The sequence below is a fragment of the Trachinotus anak genome, unplaced genomic scaffold (genome assembly GCF_046630095.1).
Source record: "Trachinotus anak isolate AG129_WGS33_773 ecotype Australia unplaced genomic scaffold, CSIRO_AGI_Tana_v1 ptg000013l, whole genome shotgun sequence".
Taxonomy (NCBI): domain Eukaryota; kingdom Metazoa; phylum Chordata; class Actinopteri; order Carangiformes; family Carangidae; genus Trachinotus; species Trachinotus anak.
Genome location: NW_027273864.1, coordinates 8246622 through 8262152, shown reverse-complemented (window position 1 = coordinate 8262152; position 15531 = coordinate 8246622). Strand labels below are relative to the sequence as shown.

Below are 15531 nucleotides of genomic sequence, written 5' to 3'. Positions count from 1 at the left end.
TGGCGGCGGAGCAAAGAGAAATAAATAACCAGGAAATAACGTTTTCCAATGTTCCAGAATAAGAGAGATGTTTTTTTTTTTAAAAAAAGCATCTTATGCAGAATACCCAGCTACTTATATAGTCCACAAATAACGTGATAAACTTGTTGAATATTTCAACAGACACAGATTGCGGGCAAAAAAAAGCAGGTCAACCTCAACCGGCACAAAGTGAACACACCTGTGGACGCCAGCAGGTAAGACGAACAAGTACTGAGCCGTAATGTGAAAGCTCTGCTTACAAAGGAGTAGATTTACAGTAGCTTTACAGTAGATTTACAGTATATTTACAGTAGATTTACAGTAGCTTTACAGTAGATTTACAGTAGCTTTACAGTAGCTTTACAGTAGATTTACAGTATATTTACAGTAGATTTACAGTAGCTTTACAGTAGATTTACAGTAGCTTTACAGTAGCTTTACAGTAGATTTACAGTATATTTACAGTAGATTTACAGTAGCTTTACAGTATATTTACAGTAGCTTTACAGTAGCTTTACAGTAGATTTACAGTAGCTTTACAGTAGATTTACAGTAGATTTACAGTAGCTTTACAGTAGCTTTACAGTAGATTTACAGTATATTTACAGTAGATTTACAGTAGCTTTACAGTAGATTTACAGTAGATTTACAGTAGCTTTACAGTAGATTTACAGTAGATTTACAGTAGATTTACAGTAGCTTTACAGTAGATTTACAGTAGATTTACAGTAGCTTTACAGTAGCTTTACAGTAGATTTACAGTAGATTTACAGTAGATTTACAGTAGATTTACAGTAGATTTACAGTAGCTTTACAGTAGATTTACAGTAGCTTTACAGTTAATGCACTGTGTTGCAGTAGAGGAGGCTGTTGGTTGCTGTGGGCTACCCTGCCAGCTAACCTCATTTGAAAGTGTGGCAATGAGAGGGCCAGTGATGCTAGTTAACCAAAAGAAAAGTGACTTGTAACGTGTGGTGCTTATAGAAAAAATATCATAGATATAAATATTTTGTGTTTTGGCTACTGTGAGTGATCTCTATGAAGGATAGGAGATACAATGTTGTACTATTTTAGTGAGCATTTCTGTTGCTAGGTTAAGCTCTGGTCCTCTGTTCAGCGGGTAACAAAAGGACATCAGACCTGTATCACACCTTGCCTGGGGTGTTAGGCACAAACCTGACAGGTGTAGCCGAGCTGTCTCCTGCACACTGACTTGACCTACTTTATAGTCCACTGCACTTGGTGAGGGACACCTGCAGCTGTCTACAGAGTTTTAATTACTGTATATGAATAAATTATTTGTGTAACATTTGTGCACGTTTGTATATATGGTTGTTTCCCCAGAAATGCTAGACTGTGTCCTCTACAGCACCAAACCAAACGAGAGTTGATGTCAATATGGAGGCCACTGGGTCCAGACAGTCTTTCCAACTGGGCCGGAAGGGACACCATATTACTGGTGGATACTGCATACCATGCCCAGGCAGTGGTGAGAGACAGACAGCAACAAATAAAACACTGACCCTGTCTGAACATCCCAAGGACTCGACAAATAATGCTGAAAATCATTAAGATGTATTTTCTCCAAATGTGAAATAACGATTCATAACCGAGGATTGGAATTGTCTATAACTCCCAAATTGATTGGACATTGTTGTATCAGTAACACTGGTCTATATTTTCAATTCTAACCAGACAAGAAACCCACAAAATGCTCACCTATTTGCCAAACTCTGTTTTTTACGACTTTATATTGTCAAAATTTGGAAATTATGGATTGTGCCTTTTTTTTTGTATCGCTGCTGAGGGACCCATTTATAAACTCAACTGTAAAAGGGCACTACTGTATGGCTTGGCCTGTGTGTTTATAGAGTTGGCTGATAGATCACAAATGCTGAATTAATCATGAGGTCACACTCAGGACAGATGGCCAAATGTTTGAACTCAGGAACCATCCATGAAAGTTTCATGACTTTGTTCTTTTTGGCTCTGAGCTGAATATGTCAAGTCTTAAGATTTAGTTACATTGTCTTTGGCTTTGTGATTAATATGGGGTGCCTACCATGTATACTCATGTTTGGTTTATGTTTTATGCATTTAACTGTAGTTCTCATTCATCAGTCAATTTGTCCAGTATATTTGAAGCAGATACTTTTCAGCCGCAAATGTTATGTTTGAGAGACTTTATCCAGGTGTTTGTGAATGTTCTCTTGCCTTTCCTCTTTCATTCGCTGGACTGCTCATTGAGGAAGGCTATGAATGTTATGCCAAGCTTACAACATTTCTTCCTGGCACAGTTGGAAAATCTATTTACATGAGCCATTGCACTAATATACTGTATGTATAACAACAATCCTGATTTTACTATTGCTGCTGGAGAAACTGGAGGCCGATCCAAGAATCAGAAGGTCACAGCTGTCACAGTTTTCAAGCAATGCAACCAAGATGAAGCCAAAAGCCTGCAAACATGTAAGTATACCCTGCAAGTCGACAACCAGAATGCTGAATGAGGTTGCTCATTCCCTTGGTATAGTACTGCATGAACAACATGAACAATATCATCATTAATGAACTTTAGAAAGAGAACAGAAAGTATGATTTACACATCAGAAAGTTTTCATTTTCATTTACTATATGTCTGTGTGTGTGTGTGTGTGTGTGTGTGTGTGTCTGTGTCTGTGTGTCTCTGTGTGTGTGTGTGTTTGTGTGTGTGTGTGTGTGTCAGCTGCAATTCCAGAGAGCAAAGTTCGCCACAATTTAGTCAGCCTGCCTCATCTTAACCCAGCAAAAGTGAGTGCAGCCAAAGCCCTTGTGGAAAAAGCTGTCAAGGTGAATTCAGATAAATGGCTTAACACAAAACATTTGTGGTCACATATATTTCTGCTAGTTCCATGAAGTTATCCATGTTTGTTTGCTTTTATTCTTCTCAGATGCATAAGGTATTCTCCATCCAGGGCCCGTACCCTGTCATCAGGGAGGCACTGAGGGCCAGAGGCTGGGTTGAGCAGCGCATGCACAACCCCAACCGACATCCACACCAGTGCCACAGCAGTGACAGTAGAGCCAGCTCCAATGATACTGATGATAGTGACAACGATGACAGTGAGCGAGATCAAAGTTTGACTGTTTCAGAAATCACATTTCTTCTTTTCTGTGAATATATTTATATCTTTCTCCCCGTTGATTAACGTTGCCCTTTCTTTTCAGACTACGTCAAAAAAGAGCAGGATCCAGATGAACTGTATGATCTCATGGTAAAAATAACCTTTTAGCTTGTAGGCTAATATGTGGCTAAGTGCTATCTTTGATTGCAATGCTTGAAGTGCTTGATATTTAAGGTTCGTCACAGCAAAATTTTACAGATTCCCCTATTTCAGTGTAGATCTCATACATTCCCTCTTCTTATTCTATAGTCTCGCCTGGTGCGAAATGAAATGGTTTATTTTTTTTGGACAAACCGCAGAGATGCCATTAACGCCAACAGCTTGCATAAAGCACAGATTACCAACCATTTCGCAAAAGCAGGCAGCTTCACCACCAAGGTACATTTATATGCTATTATCATTTCTTATAGCATAAAAACAACTATTCAGTGTCACACTCACCATCATTACTTCTTGTTCCTCTGACAGGTGGGGCTGTGTATGAACCTAAGGAACCTGCACTGGTTTGACTCTGCTGACCCTGACACCTTCTTCCCTCGTTGTTACAGACTAGGAGTCCAGGATGAGAAGCATGCTTTCATTGGTCAGATCCCTTCACTTAAGCAATTTCTCCTCTATTTCTGGCGCTGCTTAGCCCTCTGTCTCTGTCCTCTCTGTAGAAGACTTCAGGAGAACTGCCTGCACCAGTTTTTTAAAGTACATTGTGGAGAAGGAGCAGGGTACTCTGGTAGAGGGAATGAGCTGCAACCGTTGGCCTGTTCAAGGTATGATCATTTCTGACATCCCTGCATACTTTCTCAAGGTAGTTAAATAAAAAGAAACGTGATTTTGTTTCTCCACCTTCAGGTCAGGGTCGACGTGCAAAAAACCTATTTAGACCTATGGCCCTTTCCCAAATGATTGACTGCGCGCTTAAAGTATGTCAGGAGTTCCTGGAGAGTCTGGAGCACAACGACATAGACATGAGCTTGGAGGCACCACAAACCCTTACAAAGGAGGAGTGGACGCATTTTATTAGCAGTTATTACGTTGTTGTTCAGTGAGTACCGTGTATGTGTGTGACAGAGAAAGTCAAAGTGCTCTTCACTATCTCACTAAAGTACTGTTCTCTTTGCTTCCTCGCTCAGTGATGGAGCAGAGATAGAGAACGGTGATCGTTTCGTCAAGTGCTGCGAAGCCATGCTGCAGAGGCTGGGAGAGGTGAGGCCTCAGCTGGACATAGATGGCATACAGAACATCTGGATCATCAAACCTGGAGCAATGTCCAGGGGGAGAGGTGAGAAGTCAAGTCACTACAAGACAGTTCACATAACATCTGACAAAGTCCTGGCTGACTGGTCTCGTCTGCCTTCTAGGTATCAAATGCTACAAGCGTCTGGATGAGATCCTCAGGCTGGTGAACGTTGATCAAACCCTAATCAAGGAAAGCAAGTGGGTGGTGCAGAAGTACCTGGAGCGGCCCTTACTGATCCATGGCACCAAGTTTGACATGCGCCAGTGGTTCCTGGTCACCGACTGGAACCCTCTGACTGTGTGGTTCTATAAAAAGTGCTATTTGCGTTTTTCTACGCAGCCTTACTCATTAAATATACTGGACAGGTAAGACAGTCATATCGATAAAGGGATGTGAAACCAAACAAACATTCAAATACAAAAAGGAGAAGTGAGAGACATAAAAAAGGCAAGATAGATTCTGATCATACTATGACTATGATATATATTTTAGCAGGAGATCTAATTTTACTTCCATGCATGGCCTGAAAACGGCTGTTAGGTATCTCCTCTGGGTATATTTCAATTTGTTTGTATTTGATGTCTTTGGCAGCTGCCAAGCAAACTTCAAATCGATTCCAAAACTGCAAGAGGTGTAGACTATTTTCCTGTGAGAGTGACTGTGAAAACTGAAAAGTTATATGTATATTGTTGCTCTAACCAGGCTGCAATTCGGGAATTGTGGTTAGATGAAAATTATAAACAAACATCCAGATGGGCTTTGCAAATGTGGCAAGGTAGAAAACTGTCTAGCATTTCTTATTTCCCTGTGCTGCAGCACTACAAATACAGCAGCAAAAGGCAAAAACTATTGGAAATGAACAGATTTGGCGCTATCTTCTTATATTCACATTTACTCAAGTCTGAACAATAAAAAAAGTTTTTGGTGGCTGTAATCGTTCCACATGCCTATACTGGCTTTGAAGAGATCCCTTCCTAATGAGATTCCTAAAGAAGTTTAGGGGGGCAAAATCAGCAATCCTTGATCCATGCAAAAACACATGTAAAAGTTCAGCAAAAGCCAATACAGCCTGAGGCTTCTGCAGCTGAATTACATAAATAAAGTATCTGCCAATGTTGCAGTATTCCACTCTTTGTTTCACTATAGTGTTGCTTTTTCTTAATTCATTGCAGCTGAGCAAGGAAACACTGGTGATTTTTACTAAATAGACTGTAGATTCATATGTTTTGACTTCCTCAGACTGAGGAAACTTCTTGTTATTTTTCACTGAACTCTGAAATTCAAATTTGAACAGAACAAGGATTATCCCCTCTTACACTGGATTTGTAATAGGAAGGCATTTCTTCACAGCCAGTATGGGCGGGAGACATGATTACTGAGACCAACAACTCTTTCAGAGTACATATGGAGGAGCTGTGAGTCTGTCCTTTAGGATTTTGTTTTCTTCTGAAAATAATTTACATTTTACTAGAAGAGCAAATTTTGATTATTTGGTTTCTAATGGTATTTACCTAAAATATATAATGTGTATATATATCACTGTCTGTGTAACTGCCTGTGGAGGACAGCGTGCCAGAATTCCATTAGAAGAAGAAGCCGTCATAGTTGTCACGAAGCATAGGCAAAAATGAGACGTATGCTACTTTAATCAGATATTGAATTTAAACCTTTTGATAGCCTCTAAAAGCTATTTTCCTTCTCACCTGATATTTTAGAAATTATAACAGCCTAACAACTTCCATATTTGAATTTGAAAATCTGTATTTCTGTACATCTGCATTTGTCAGCCTATCATGTCTCATTAACCCTCTGTCAATAAACTGATACCCATATCTTCTCATTTGCTTTTCTAATCTTGACCTCTCTGTGCCCTATCTTCTCAGCTCTGTCCATCTGTGCAATAACTCCATCCAGAAGCACCTGAGGCCCTCCCAACGACGACATCGAGACATCCCAGCAGACAACATGTGGTCAGATGAGCAGTTCAGGACCTTTCTGTCCAGACAGGGCCGGGAAGCTCAGTGGCATGCTGTGGTCGTCCCGGGGATGAAGGAGGCTATCATACACGCACTACGGACATCACAGGATCTGATGGAGTCACGCAAAAACACCTTTGAGCTTTACGGTGCAGACTTCATGTTAGGTAGAGTGAGCTCACTGTCAATGGCACGCTATATTTTACAGTATGTCATACTGCATGTTTGCACACATTATTTCTTTATTCTATATCCATTTTAGGAGCTGCAAAACTATATATGCTAACAGTGTAAACACTAAATTCAATTCTAATTCAACTTATATTTCAATATTTTCTATGCAACCTTATTATGAAAAAGAAAAGAAAAATCATCATCAGTTTGATATTTTGATTTGCTTAACACAGGACGTGACCTGCATCCATGGCTGATAGAAATCAATGCTAGTCCCACAATGGCTCACTCCAGCCGAGTGACAGCCCGACTCTGTACCGCTGTTCAGAGGGACACGTTACGAGTCATCCTGGACCGGAGCGCTGACTGCACCGCAAACACAGGAGACTTTCAGCTAATATATAGGCAGGTAAGGAAGAGTTTCCCTCCTATTCAGGTTATAGAGAACATTTAAGTGGCTCAAATTGTGAGGGTGGCATATAGTACTTTGGATGTCACCTCTGGTCTCTAGGCACCAGTAAAAGTGCCACAGTATGTAGGACTCAACCTACTTGTTGAGGGCTTCAAGATCAAGAGCCCCTTCCCGCTTCCTCCACTGAGGCCCTCAGCACCAAAACATCACGGCCCTGCCGAGGAGAAGAAGCCTGCAGAAGAAAAAGTGAAGCCGCTGCCTAAGATGCTGTTGAACAGTACAGAGACTCAGCTCGGAAACACCAGCAGTGGGGTTCAACCACCTCCTCCTCGCCCTCCTGAACCACCCTTGCCCGTCCCTATTGAACCTGTCACACTACACCTGCCAATGACTGTAAACAAGTCCATCCACCTGCCTGTTAGTGCCCAGTCTCACTCTGTATTTCTGTGTAAACGGAGATCAGAGATATCAAAAGCCTGCTCAGACAAAGTCCAACCTAGTACCACAGAGAGGCACCAAAGTCCATCTTTTCCTTTGGAAATTACCCTTTCAAAACAGTCCAGGCCAGCAGCCACCAGCACCTTGAGTGCCTAAAAAACAAGGTTTGTGAACCAAATAATTCACACGATTCTTCAGTTTGCACTTTGTTTTTGCAAGGTTTTTCCACCTACCTCATAATAAAGTAGCACTTCACATTGTCATGTTTTTTGTCTTGTTTTTCTTTCACTGCCTTTGTTTACAGTTTTTTAGACAGAATAATTCAATTTAACGCAACAATGTCCTTGTTAGTTTGGCTAATCCACAGAACATGTTGTCAATAATAATAAGAATAATTATAATTATTCTTATTATTATTATTAATTGCCATTGAATTTCTTAAATGCCATTTTTCACTGCTATGAGTATCACAAAACTATTCACCTCTGGTGTACTGCGATGCAACTGCATGGCATGGAACAAGAGAGACAGTATGTTTAGCTGTGAGTGAGTAGACAAACCCTTTATTACAGCTGTTCTCTCAGGCATCCATGATACTGAGCTCATCATTTCACTACTGAGTTTCTGACAAGAGGACTGATTCCTAATTGAGATACAGAGAGCAAACAGTCAAATGTAGCAACCAAACTGTCAACATCAAATAACATGAGGAAAACCCAACATGTTTGTGAGAGTCAGTGGACTAGTCAATGTGGTTTGGAGGGAGTATAATGCTCAGAACAAAGTTTATAAGGCAAAGAATTCAAGAATTTGCAATGAGAACATGACTGAGTTTATTTAGTCACCATTCACTGAAGGGAAAGAATATTTTTATAGCAAAAAGAAAAGTGGTTACCACCATAACCCGACGAAAACAAGGAAAAACACAAGAGGCATGTATTGTATTACATGAGAGGACTAATTAGACTTGAACTGGATAACTTGTTTATCCGGTGACCCATGCAAGAACAACAGTCTGAATCATTACTAAAATGACAGGAAAAACACAAACCTCACTCTCAACAACACACAACGAACAGCTGGTGGCGACAACACACAACTGAGGAGGCAATAAACATTTTCACCGGGCGGCGAAGAAGACACTGTCCCTGCCTTCTGTAACCGTACTGAGAAATGGCGGCGTCCGTGTGCCGAGTCGGCAGCACCGTGGGTCGAGCCCTCGCCAAAAACCGCAGTGTAAGTACAGATTTAAAAGCAAACCAGAAATGTTTTTGTAATATGAACTGAAATCCGCGTATGAAAAGCTGTTCTTGTTTTGGCCCAACGCCCGCTAACCGGCTAGCTGAGCTGTCCGCAGTGCAGACGGAGAGGCGCTAGCTAGCCGGTTAGCACTAGCTAGCTAGCAGTGAATGCAAGGTCACCTGACAGATCAGGCAGAACCTGTTGTTACGATCGCTTTCTGTGTTTTGCCCACTTTATATATGTGTTATTAAGACCAGCCTGTTGTGGTCTCAGTCGTATCTGTTCATTCACAAGGTCAGCAGCTGTAACGTTTGTGACTTGTCCTCACTTGTCCCCCATACCGCAGCTAAGCTTCCTGCTAACAGCCTTTAGCACGGTGACTTTTGAAAGACAGATGCTGACAGTGACAATCTGGACTGGAGGATGTTTGAAACAGGGCTCAAAAACGTCTACTTTGTACATTTTCTTTACCAGTCTTTTCGGATTTTGTTATAATCTGGAATCAAACAGTCAATATAATCTTAGATTTGTCTCTGTAAATGAAAGTAGCTCAATAATGCCATCCCATTTATCTTATAAAGCCATCTGAGGACATAAAATAGACGGCGTTATATTGATTTTTACTTATTAACAGAACATATATTGATGTTGTTTTCAGACTTTGTCATTTCGTTTAGTAGACATGCAGAAGGTGGTGGTGGTATCAGTGTCAGCTGTCAGCCTTAGGTTAGATCCTGTCCTGTGCCAAATATTTCTACTCTTTGCATGTGAATGGATCAACAAGAGTGGGTTTAAAGTGATACAGGCAGAGTCAACAGTAGACTCCAAACATGAGCTTGCCATTACATTATTACTGCTTTCAGCTTGTTTCCTCAGCAAGATACAGTTTGCGTTTGAAAACTTAAAAACTTGCTCAAGGCAGATTATTAGTTAGATGAAAAAGATTCTCCCTAATATTTTTAAGCCTTCATATTTTGTAGCACAAGAATAAATGTAAGTGGTTCTCCCAGGAGTTAAATGTGAACAGACAGTCCAGTTATTTTAACAGAATTTTTAAATGACTCTTGTTTCCTCTTTGCATATGTCCCCTTGTAGCCCATTCTGCTGTCTCTGAGGCGTGGGCAGGCCTCAGTCAGCTATGCTCAGAGCCTGGTGGGAGCACCTGAGACCCGCGTCACTGCCCTAGACAATGGTTTGAGGGTCGCATCTGAAGAGACTGGTCATGCCACGTGCACTGTAAGAACACCGCTACAGGGGGTGTATTTTGAACCATTTAAGGGGTTGATATCGCACTTTCAATAAATGGCACGCGAGAACTTTAGATGAACACGTCTCTCATTGTCCATGTATCTCTTTTCTGTCACAGGTTGGACTGTGGATCAGTGCTGGCAGTCGCTATGAGAGTGAGAAGAACAATGGAGCAGGCTTCTTCCTGGAGCACATGGCTTTCAAGGTAGACATTAGTAGACTTCATGACCTTGGCCTACACAACCTACATGTTAATCAAACATCGCCTTTTTACAGCTCTTTTTATTCACTTTTCTGGTCCCCCCACCCTCCAGGGGACAAAAAAGCACCCTCAGACAGCCCTAGAGCAGCAGGTGGAGTCAATGGGTGGTCACCTGAGTGCCTACACCTCTCGGGAGCACACTGCATACTACATGAAGACCCTGGCCAAAGATCTGCCCAAAGGTGACACGACCTGTTTACAAGCAGCAAAATAAAATAGACTGTTCCCTAGTTTTGACAATAACCTGATTTCAAAGGCTTCCTTGTAAAATAAAACCTATTCTTGTTTGGAAGATGACAGCATTAAGAACAATCATTTTCCTCTGTGTTACCCAGCCGTGGAGTTGCTGTCAGAGGTGGTGCAGAACTGCTCGCTGAACGAGGCAGAGATTGAGCAGCAGAGGGGAGTAGTGCTGCGCGAGCTCGAGGAAGTTGGGGGCAACCTGCAGGAAGTTTGCCTGGACCTGCTGCATGCCACGGCCTTCCAGGGCACTGCTCTGGGACACAGTGTGCTGGGACCTTCTGATCATGCCAGGTACTGTAGGAGGAACTGCATGCTCACACACACAAAGTACATTTAAACATAAGACGACATCTCAAAAACAAATTGCTATTAATATAGTGCAGTGTTGTAATGAGCACAGTTACCACCACAACACTCTTTGCATTTCTTAAATTAAATATTACATGGAATAAACATAGTGAATATTTATTACACGTAATATTTATTTCTGCACCACAGTGTAAATTAATTTATTACATTTTTTTCAGGACTCTCACCCGCCAGGACCTAGTGGATTATATCAACAGCCACTACAAGGCCCCTCGCATGGTGCTGGCTGCTGCGGGAGGTAGGTCCTCTTCCTCCTAACATACACTGCGAGGAGGTGCTTTCACTGGAATGACTTGGTGTTCATCCGATGTGCTTCCTCTAAAGGTGTGAGCCATGACGAGCTGGTCACTTTGGCCAAGTCTCACTTCAGCGGAGTGTCTTTTGAGTACGAGGGAGATGCCGTCCCTGTGTTGTCACCCTGTCGATTTACAGGCAGTGAGGTGAGATGTGTTGATATATATTTTCACTGGAGTATGTTTTTCATTCTTCTTTTGTCAGCTCTATTTCTTGGTATCTTATCCTAAAGGTAATTCCATAGCCATTATTTTAATACATTATCAATACAACTAAGAGAAATTCACCAAATGTGACCTTGCATTTATAACAGTAATGTAGCAGTTAGATAGAAGCTTTTGATGTTATTCTGGTCCATCACTGGAAATGGAGCATGGATTGGGCTGGTCCATTTACTGTCATGGTCATTTATTGATCTGTGCCTTTCCTCCTCTCCTCAGATTCGTATGCGTGACGATGCTTTGCCTCTGGCACATGTTGCCATTGCTGTGGAGGGTGCTAGTGCTGCCAGCCCAGACATCGTGCCTCTCATGGTGGCCAACTCCATCATCGGCAGCTATGACCTCACCTTCGGCGGTGGAAAGGTTGGTGTAATATGTTTTAATAAGGCCTGTGTTTGTTTATGCAGCTTATGCAGGAAAGACAACAACGATGAACAGTAATTCTGCCTGAAGTAAATTCATCTTATTGGTTCAGCACTGTCCCCTTTAAGCTTTGCCCACTTGAGGTTGTTAATGTCTTGAGTGGCCATTATTGAGGGGTAGATCATGGTCCTCTCTTAAAACCTGGGTCAGGGGTCTCACCCCTGCCTCTGGACCTGTCGGGAGGAACAACACCTAAAATACCTAACAGGAAAACTGAGTTTACTCATAGAGCACCCTTCTTGGGTAGAATAGCAGCTCTTAATGTTGTACAGTGTGTTTGTTTTATACTCACATCTTAAATGTACATTTGTATTCATTTTTTCCTGGTGAATTATGATTTAAAAAAAATAATTGGCACATATTGTGTGACACTTTAATTACATTACCAGTCTTAGGATGACACTGTGTGGACAGTAATCTATTTTTAGTATACTTAGTTTTGATATTTGTCATTATTGACAGTCACTGTACCGTCAGTCCCAACTATCTGATGTTCAAAGTAGGTCAACCAAACACCACAAATATTTTTGACCTACTACCTGACTATGGTGTGATTAAAACTCTGATTATAAAGCACATCTTTAAGAGCAGTAGAATATCAGCATCTTTTCCTTCCTCTCACATGCAGCATCTGAGTAGCCGTCTGGCCCGCCTGGCAGTGGAGGAGAAACTGTGTCACAGCTTCCAGGCCTTCCACTCCTCCTACAGCGACACCGGTCTACTGGGCATTTACTTTGTGACTGATAGACACCACATCGAGGACATGATGCACTGGTCCCAGAATGCCTGGTCAGTAATAACTCCAGGACACACACACACACACTCACAGACACACAACACCAACTGTACTATATCATTTTTAGCAGTGTTTCCGCTATGTAGATATTGTAGCAGTGGCCAGCTGCAGCTCCTTCAGAATCCTATGAAATCTCATGAAGTTGCAATTACACGACTTTGCAGAGGGCTTTCAGTTTGAAGTTAAGGATACAGGAAGTAGAGACCTGCAGGAATCCATGTACACACCCGATCTGATCAGATGTCTATGGTCTATTCGCCCGATGAGCGAGAGAGAGAGAGAGAGAGAGAGGAGAAATAAGAGAAAAATACAGTGAGGAGAAATGACACTGGGAAGACACACAGGGTCACTAAGCTCTGACGCTAATATTAACAAAGCAGTATAGAAAACATTCAGCTGCAGCTTCTCCTCTTAGCTGGTGCCGAGCGTAGCTTTTAGTTGTTAAAAAGACAAACGTTTCCTGAGGTACATCATATCAGCTTTCACAAATTTCTGTCAGTAACTTGATGTCAGGTGTAGATTAAACTTGGCTGTTGTGGGTCTGTGTGTTGTCTACATGCCGTTAGCACTTTTCAAAGACAGTCTTCGTGGGAAGAAGCTCCACTCAGTAACACCACTGTACAACCACAAATGTGTATTAGTTCAAACAAACAGAGTGAGACGTCTTCTTTCTCGTCATATCACCTTCTCTCATATCACTGGTTAAAGCATATAGACTTATAACCTCAGTATTTGTTCTGTGTCAACATCGTGATGACTGTCATAATTAAATAAATAAATAAATAATTAAACACCTAATGTACTTTTGGTATTCAAGTAAATTAAATGATTTTGCTTTTTTCCTGCACTGCTGAAAAAAAGAACCTACAGAAAACACTGTGTTATAGGACAATGCACTTTTAATGTTTCTTCCCCTTTCTGCTGCCGCCCTGCAGGATGAACCTGTGTACCACAGTGACAGAGAGTGATGTAGCCAGAGGCAAGAACGCTCTGAAGGCCAGCCTGGTTGGACAGCTCAATGGTACATAATGTGTCTGTCTTGCATTTACACAAAGACACATAAACAAACCTACTGGAATCACAAATCAGTGTACCTGTTTGTTGGTTAGGAACAACACCAATTTGTGATGACATCGGCAGACACATCCTGAACTACGGCCGGCGTATTCCTCTGGCCGAGTGGGACGCTCGGATCGATGTGAGTAGACACTTCTGCCCTGGGCTGGTGTACAGTCAAAGAAAAAAAAAAAGATTTTGTTATGCAGTGCCTTTTTACAAACTGGCTAAAATTATGAAGTTTTCTGGTTTGTCTCCAGGATAATAGTTCTGACTTCTTCATCTCTCCTTTCAGGCCGTGACCCCCAGGATGGTTCGTGACATCTGCTCCAAATATATCTACGATAAGTGTCCTGCTGTGGCAGCTGTTGGTGAGTTCTTCTGTGGTTTTAATCCTTTCACAGCAAAGTGAAAGGTCATTCTGTAATGATTTTCTCTGAACTGCCATCTCTCGTCTCTCTTTCAGGCCCCGTCGAGCAGCTGCCTGACTACAACAGAATGCGCAGCGCCATGTACTGGCTCAGGTTTTAAGATGTGTCGTCATGTTGCTCCAAGTGTCCCACATTCGCTACTCATCTTCCTCCTCAATCTTACCCCGCTTTCCTCCTGTCATCACTGCCAGAGTGAACACCTGAGGAGTGTCCACATGCTTGCTTGACAGCACAGGCAGTCATCCACCATCTTTCTCCTCCCTGCCTCCCTCTCTTATCCCGCCCACTGATCACACTTAGTTAGCCATGAGGGGGGCAGTCAGCCTGCACATGGTGCATGTGATTTACCTCTTGATTTTACAGCACAGGTCCTCATCACCTGGTACTGACTTGCACAGGGGAGGGGAAAGAGAGTGGATTTGAATACAAAATATCTACTGGACACAGTACAGTTGGTATTGAATACAGTTAGTTTGGAGCAAGAGTATATTTATAATTTCTGTAACATTTGTTTCTGTCCTCTATTGTACATAACAGAAGCTCTCATTCCGATAAAAATAAAAAACTGTAAAACACTGATCTAAACTGTGTTTTGTCTCATTGTACAGGTGTGTGCAGTGTATTCAAGTACGCAGCACATTTCATGTTAAATCAAGACTCTTATTTTTTAGCATTTAAGTGTCATTGTCAGCTTTTATTTGTTGTTGCTTAGTTTGGAAAGGGTATGTTAAAAGTTTAACTTCAAACACATACAAAACGACAAGTTAAAAAAAAGTAAATACAGTATCTAAACATAATGACAATCCTGTTTTTTTAATGTTAAGTTGCTTCTGACTGATTCAGTTTTTTATACTTTGATGCATAATCAGTCACACTACATAATGGTCAGAAAATGAAATAAATGTCTGTGGGCTCCTGAATGTTAAAAGCACAGTCACATCGTGAGGACACTACACTTCCAGGGCTGAAATCACATCAAAGAATTTCATTGTCACTCTGTCGAATAGTTTCTGGAAAGCAAGAGGACCAAATAACACATTGATGAGCCCAGCTGTTATCTCTATATCTTACATTTTTACTGTAGCACACTTGAATTTTTCCTGTGTTCAGTCTTCTGAGTATATTTGTGGTTAATCGGGGATCAATATTTTGAGGTGCAATTTTAGATTGTGGGTTGCCTATTTGTGTTTCATCACTGCAGTAATGTCATCTTTTGGTTTACTATTGTCCATTTGTTGTCTCTCTACTTGCCATGACATAATTATTTCCTTTGCTGAGAATCATGTTTTTCTGTAGCATTAATCCATATTCAGAATTTAAATGGACGACATGGTTGGGTTGACGTCACTGCTCAGATGAGATGCTCTCTGGTACATTAAGTTTATTGTATACAGAACTTGCGTCAGTAGGCGACATGAGGGATAAACCAGGACCTGCTATGATATATATGTTGTATCTTGAATCGTAGAGATGACATCATCTCACATTGATGTGTAATCCTGCGTCACGTTGCTGTGACAATAATTC

At 41.5% G+C, this 15531-nt stretch overlaps 2 protein-coding genes and 1 non-coding gene across 7 annotated transcripts; all 3 read left to right on the top strand.

The window, feature by feature from the left end:
- Position 1: 1 nt before the first annotated feature.
- LOC139631141 (tubulin monoglycylase TTLL3-like) lies at positions 2 to 7682 on the top strand. Of its 5 annotated transcripts, none has more exons than XM_071495128.1 (16): positions 5 to 236; positions 1139 to 1263; positions 1366 to 1510; positions 2395 to 2490; positions 2747 to 2850; positions 2952 to 3123; positions 3229 to 3275; positions 3435 to 3563; positions 3654 to 3768; positions 3845 to 3949; positions 4032 to 4224; positions 4313 to 4461; positions 4541 to 4784; positions 6303 to 6562; positions 6803 to 6978; positions 7081 to 7682. In XM_071495128.1, exons 3-16 carry the CDS (start codon positions 1420 to 1422, stop codon positions 7573 to 7575), a joined length of 2376 nt encoding a protein of 791 aa, XP_071351229.1. In that variant the 5' UTR covers positions 5 to 236; positions 1139 to 1263; positions 1366 to 1419; the 3' UTR covers positions 7576 to 7682. The 5 variants fall into 5 exon arrangements, with proteins under 5 accessions (XP_071351231.1, XP_071351229.1, XP_071351228.1 ...); XM_071495127.1 differs by having other exon boundaries at positions 1115 to 1263; XM_071495126.1 differs by lacking the exon at positions 1139 to 1263 and having other exon boundaries at positions 6 to 236.
- Positions 7683 to 8496: 814 nt separating this feature from the next.
- uqcrc1 (ubiquinol-cytochrome c reductase core protein 1) lies at positions 8497 to 14583 on the top strand. The gene is made up of 13 exons (XM_071495133.1): positions 8497 to 8655; positions 9757 to 9897; positions 10028 to 10114; positions 10224 to 10353; positions 10507 to 10705; positions 10942 to 11021; positions 11108 to 11223; positions 11518 to 11661; positions 12350 to 12510; positions 13453 to 13538; positions 13627 to 13715; positions 13869 to 13944; positions 14040 to 14583. Exons 1-13 carry the CDS (start codon positions 8593 to 8595, stop codon positions 14102 to 14104), a joined length of 1437 nt encoding a protein of 478 aa, XP_071351234.1. The 5' UTR covers positions 8497 to 8592; the 3' UTR covers positions 14105 to 14583.
- LOC139631414 (small nucleolar RNA SNORA26) lies at positions 11792 to 11912 on the top strand. Its single transcript, XR_011693380.1, has one exon. It is a non-coding gene; the product is annotated as a small nucleolar RNA SNORA26 (small nucleolar RNA).
- Positions 14584 to 15531: the final 948 nt, after the last annotated feature.

Bases quoted from the DNA above. Each gene is read 5' to 3' on its own strand.
- uqcrc1 (XM_071495133.1), top strand. From the start codon at position 8,593: ATGGCGGCGTCCGTGTGCCGAGTCGGCAGCACCGTGGGTCGAGCCCTC. The intron at 10,115-10,223 runs GTAGACATTAGT...CCCACCCTCCAG, and splicing joins TGGAGCACATGGCTTTCAAG to GGGACAAAAAAGCACCCTCA. The intron at 13,539-13,626 runs GTACATAATGTG...TTTGTTGGTTAG, and splicing joins CCTGGTTGGACAGCTCAATG to GAACAACACCAATTTGTGAT.
- LOC139631141 (XM_071495128.1), top strand. From the start codon at position 1,420: ATGGAGGCCACTGGGTCCAGACAGTCTTTCCAACTGGGCCGGAAGGGA. The intron at 3,276-3,434 runs GTAAAAATAACC...CTTATTCTATAG, and splicing joins ATGAACTGTATGATCTCATG to TCTCGCCTGGTGCGAAATGA. The intron at 3,769-3,844 runs GTCAGATCCCTT...TCCTCTCTGTAG, and splicing joins TGAGAAGCATGCTTTCATTG to AAGACTTCAGGAGAACTGCC.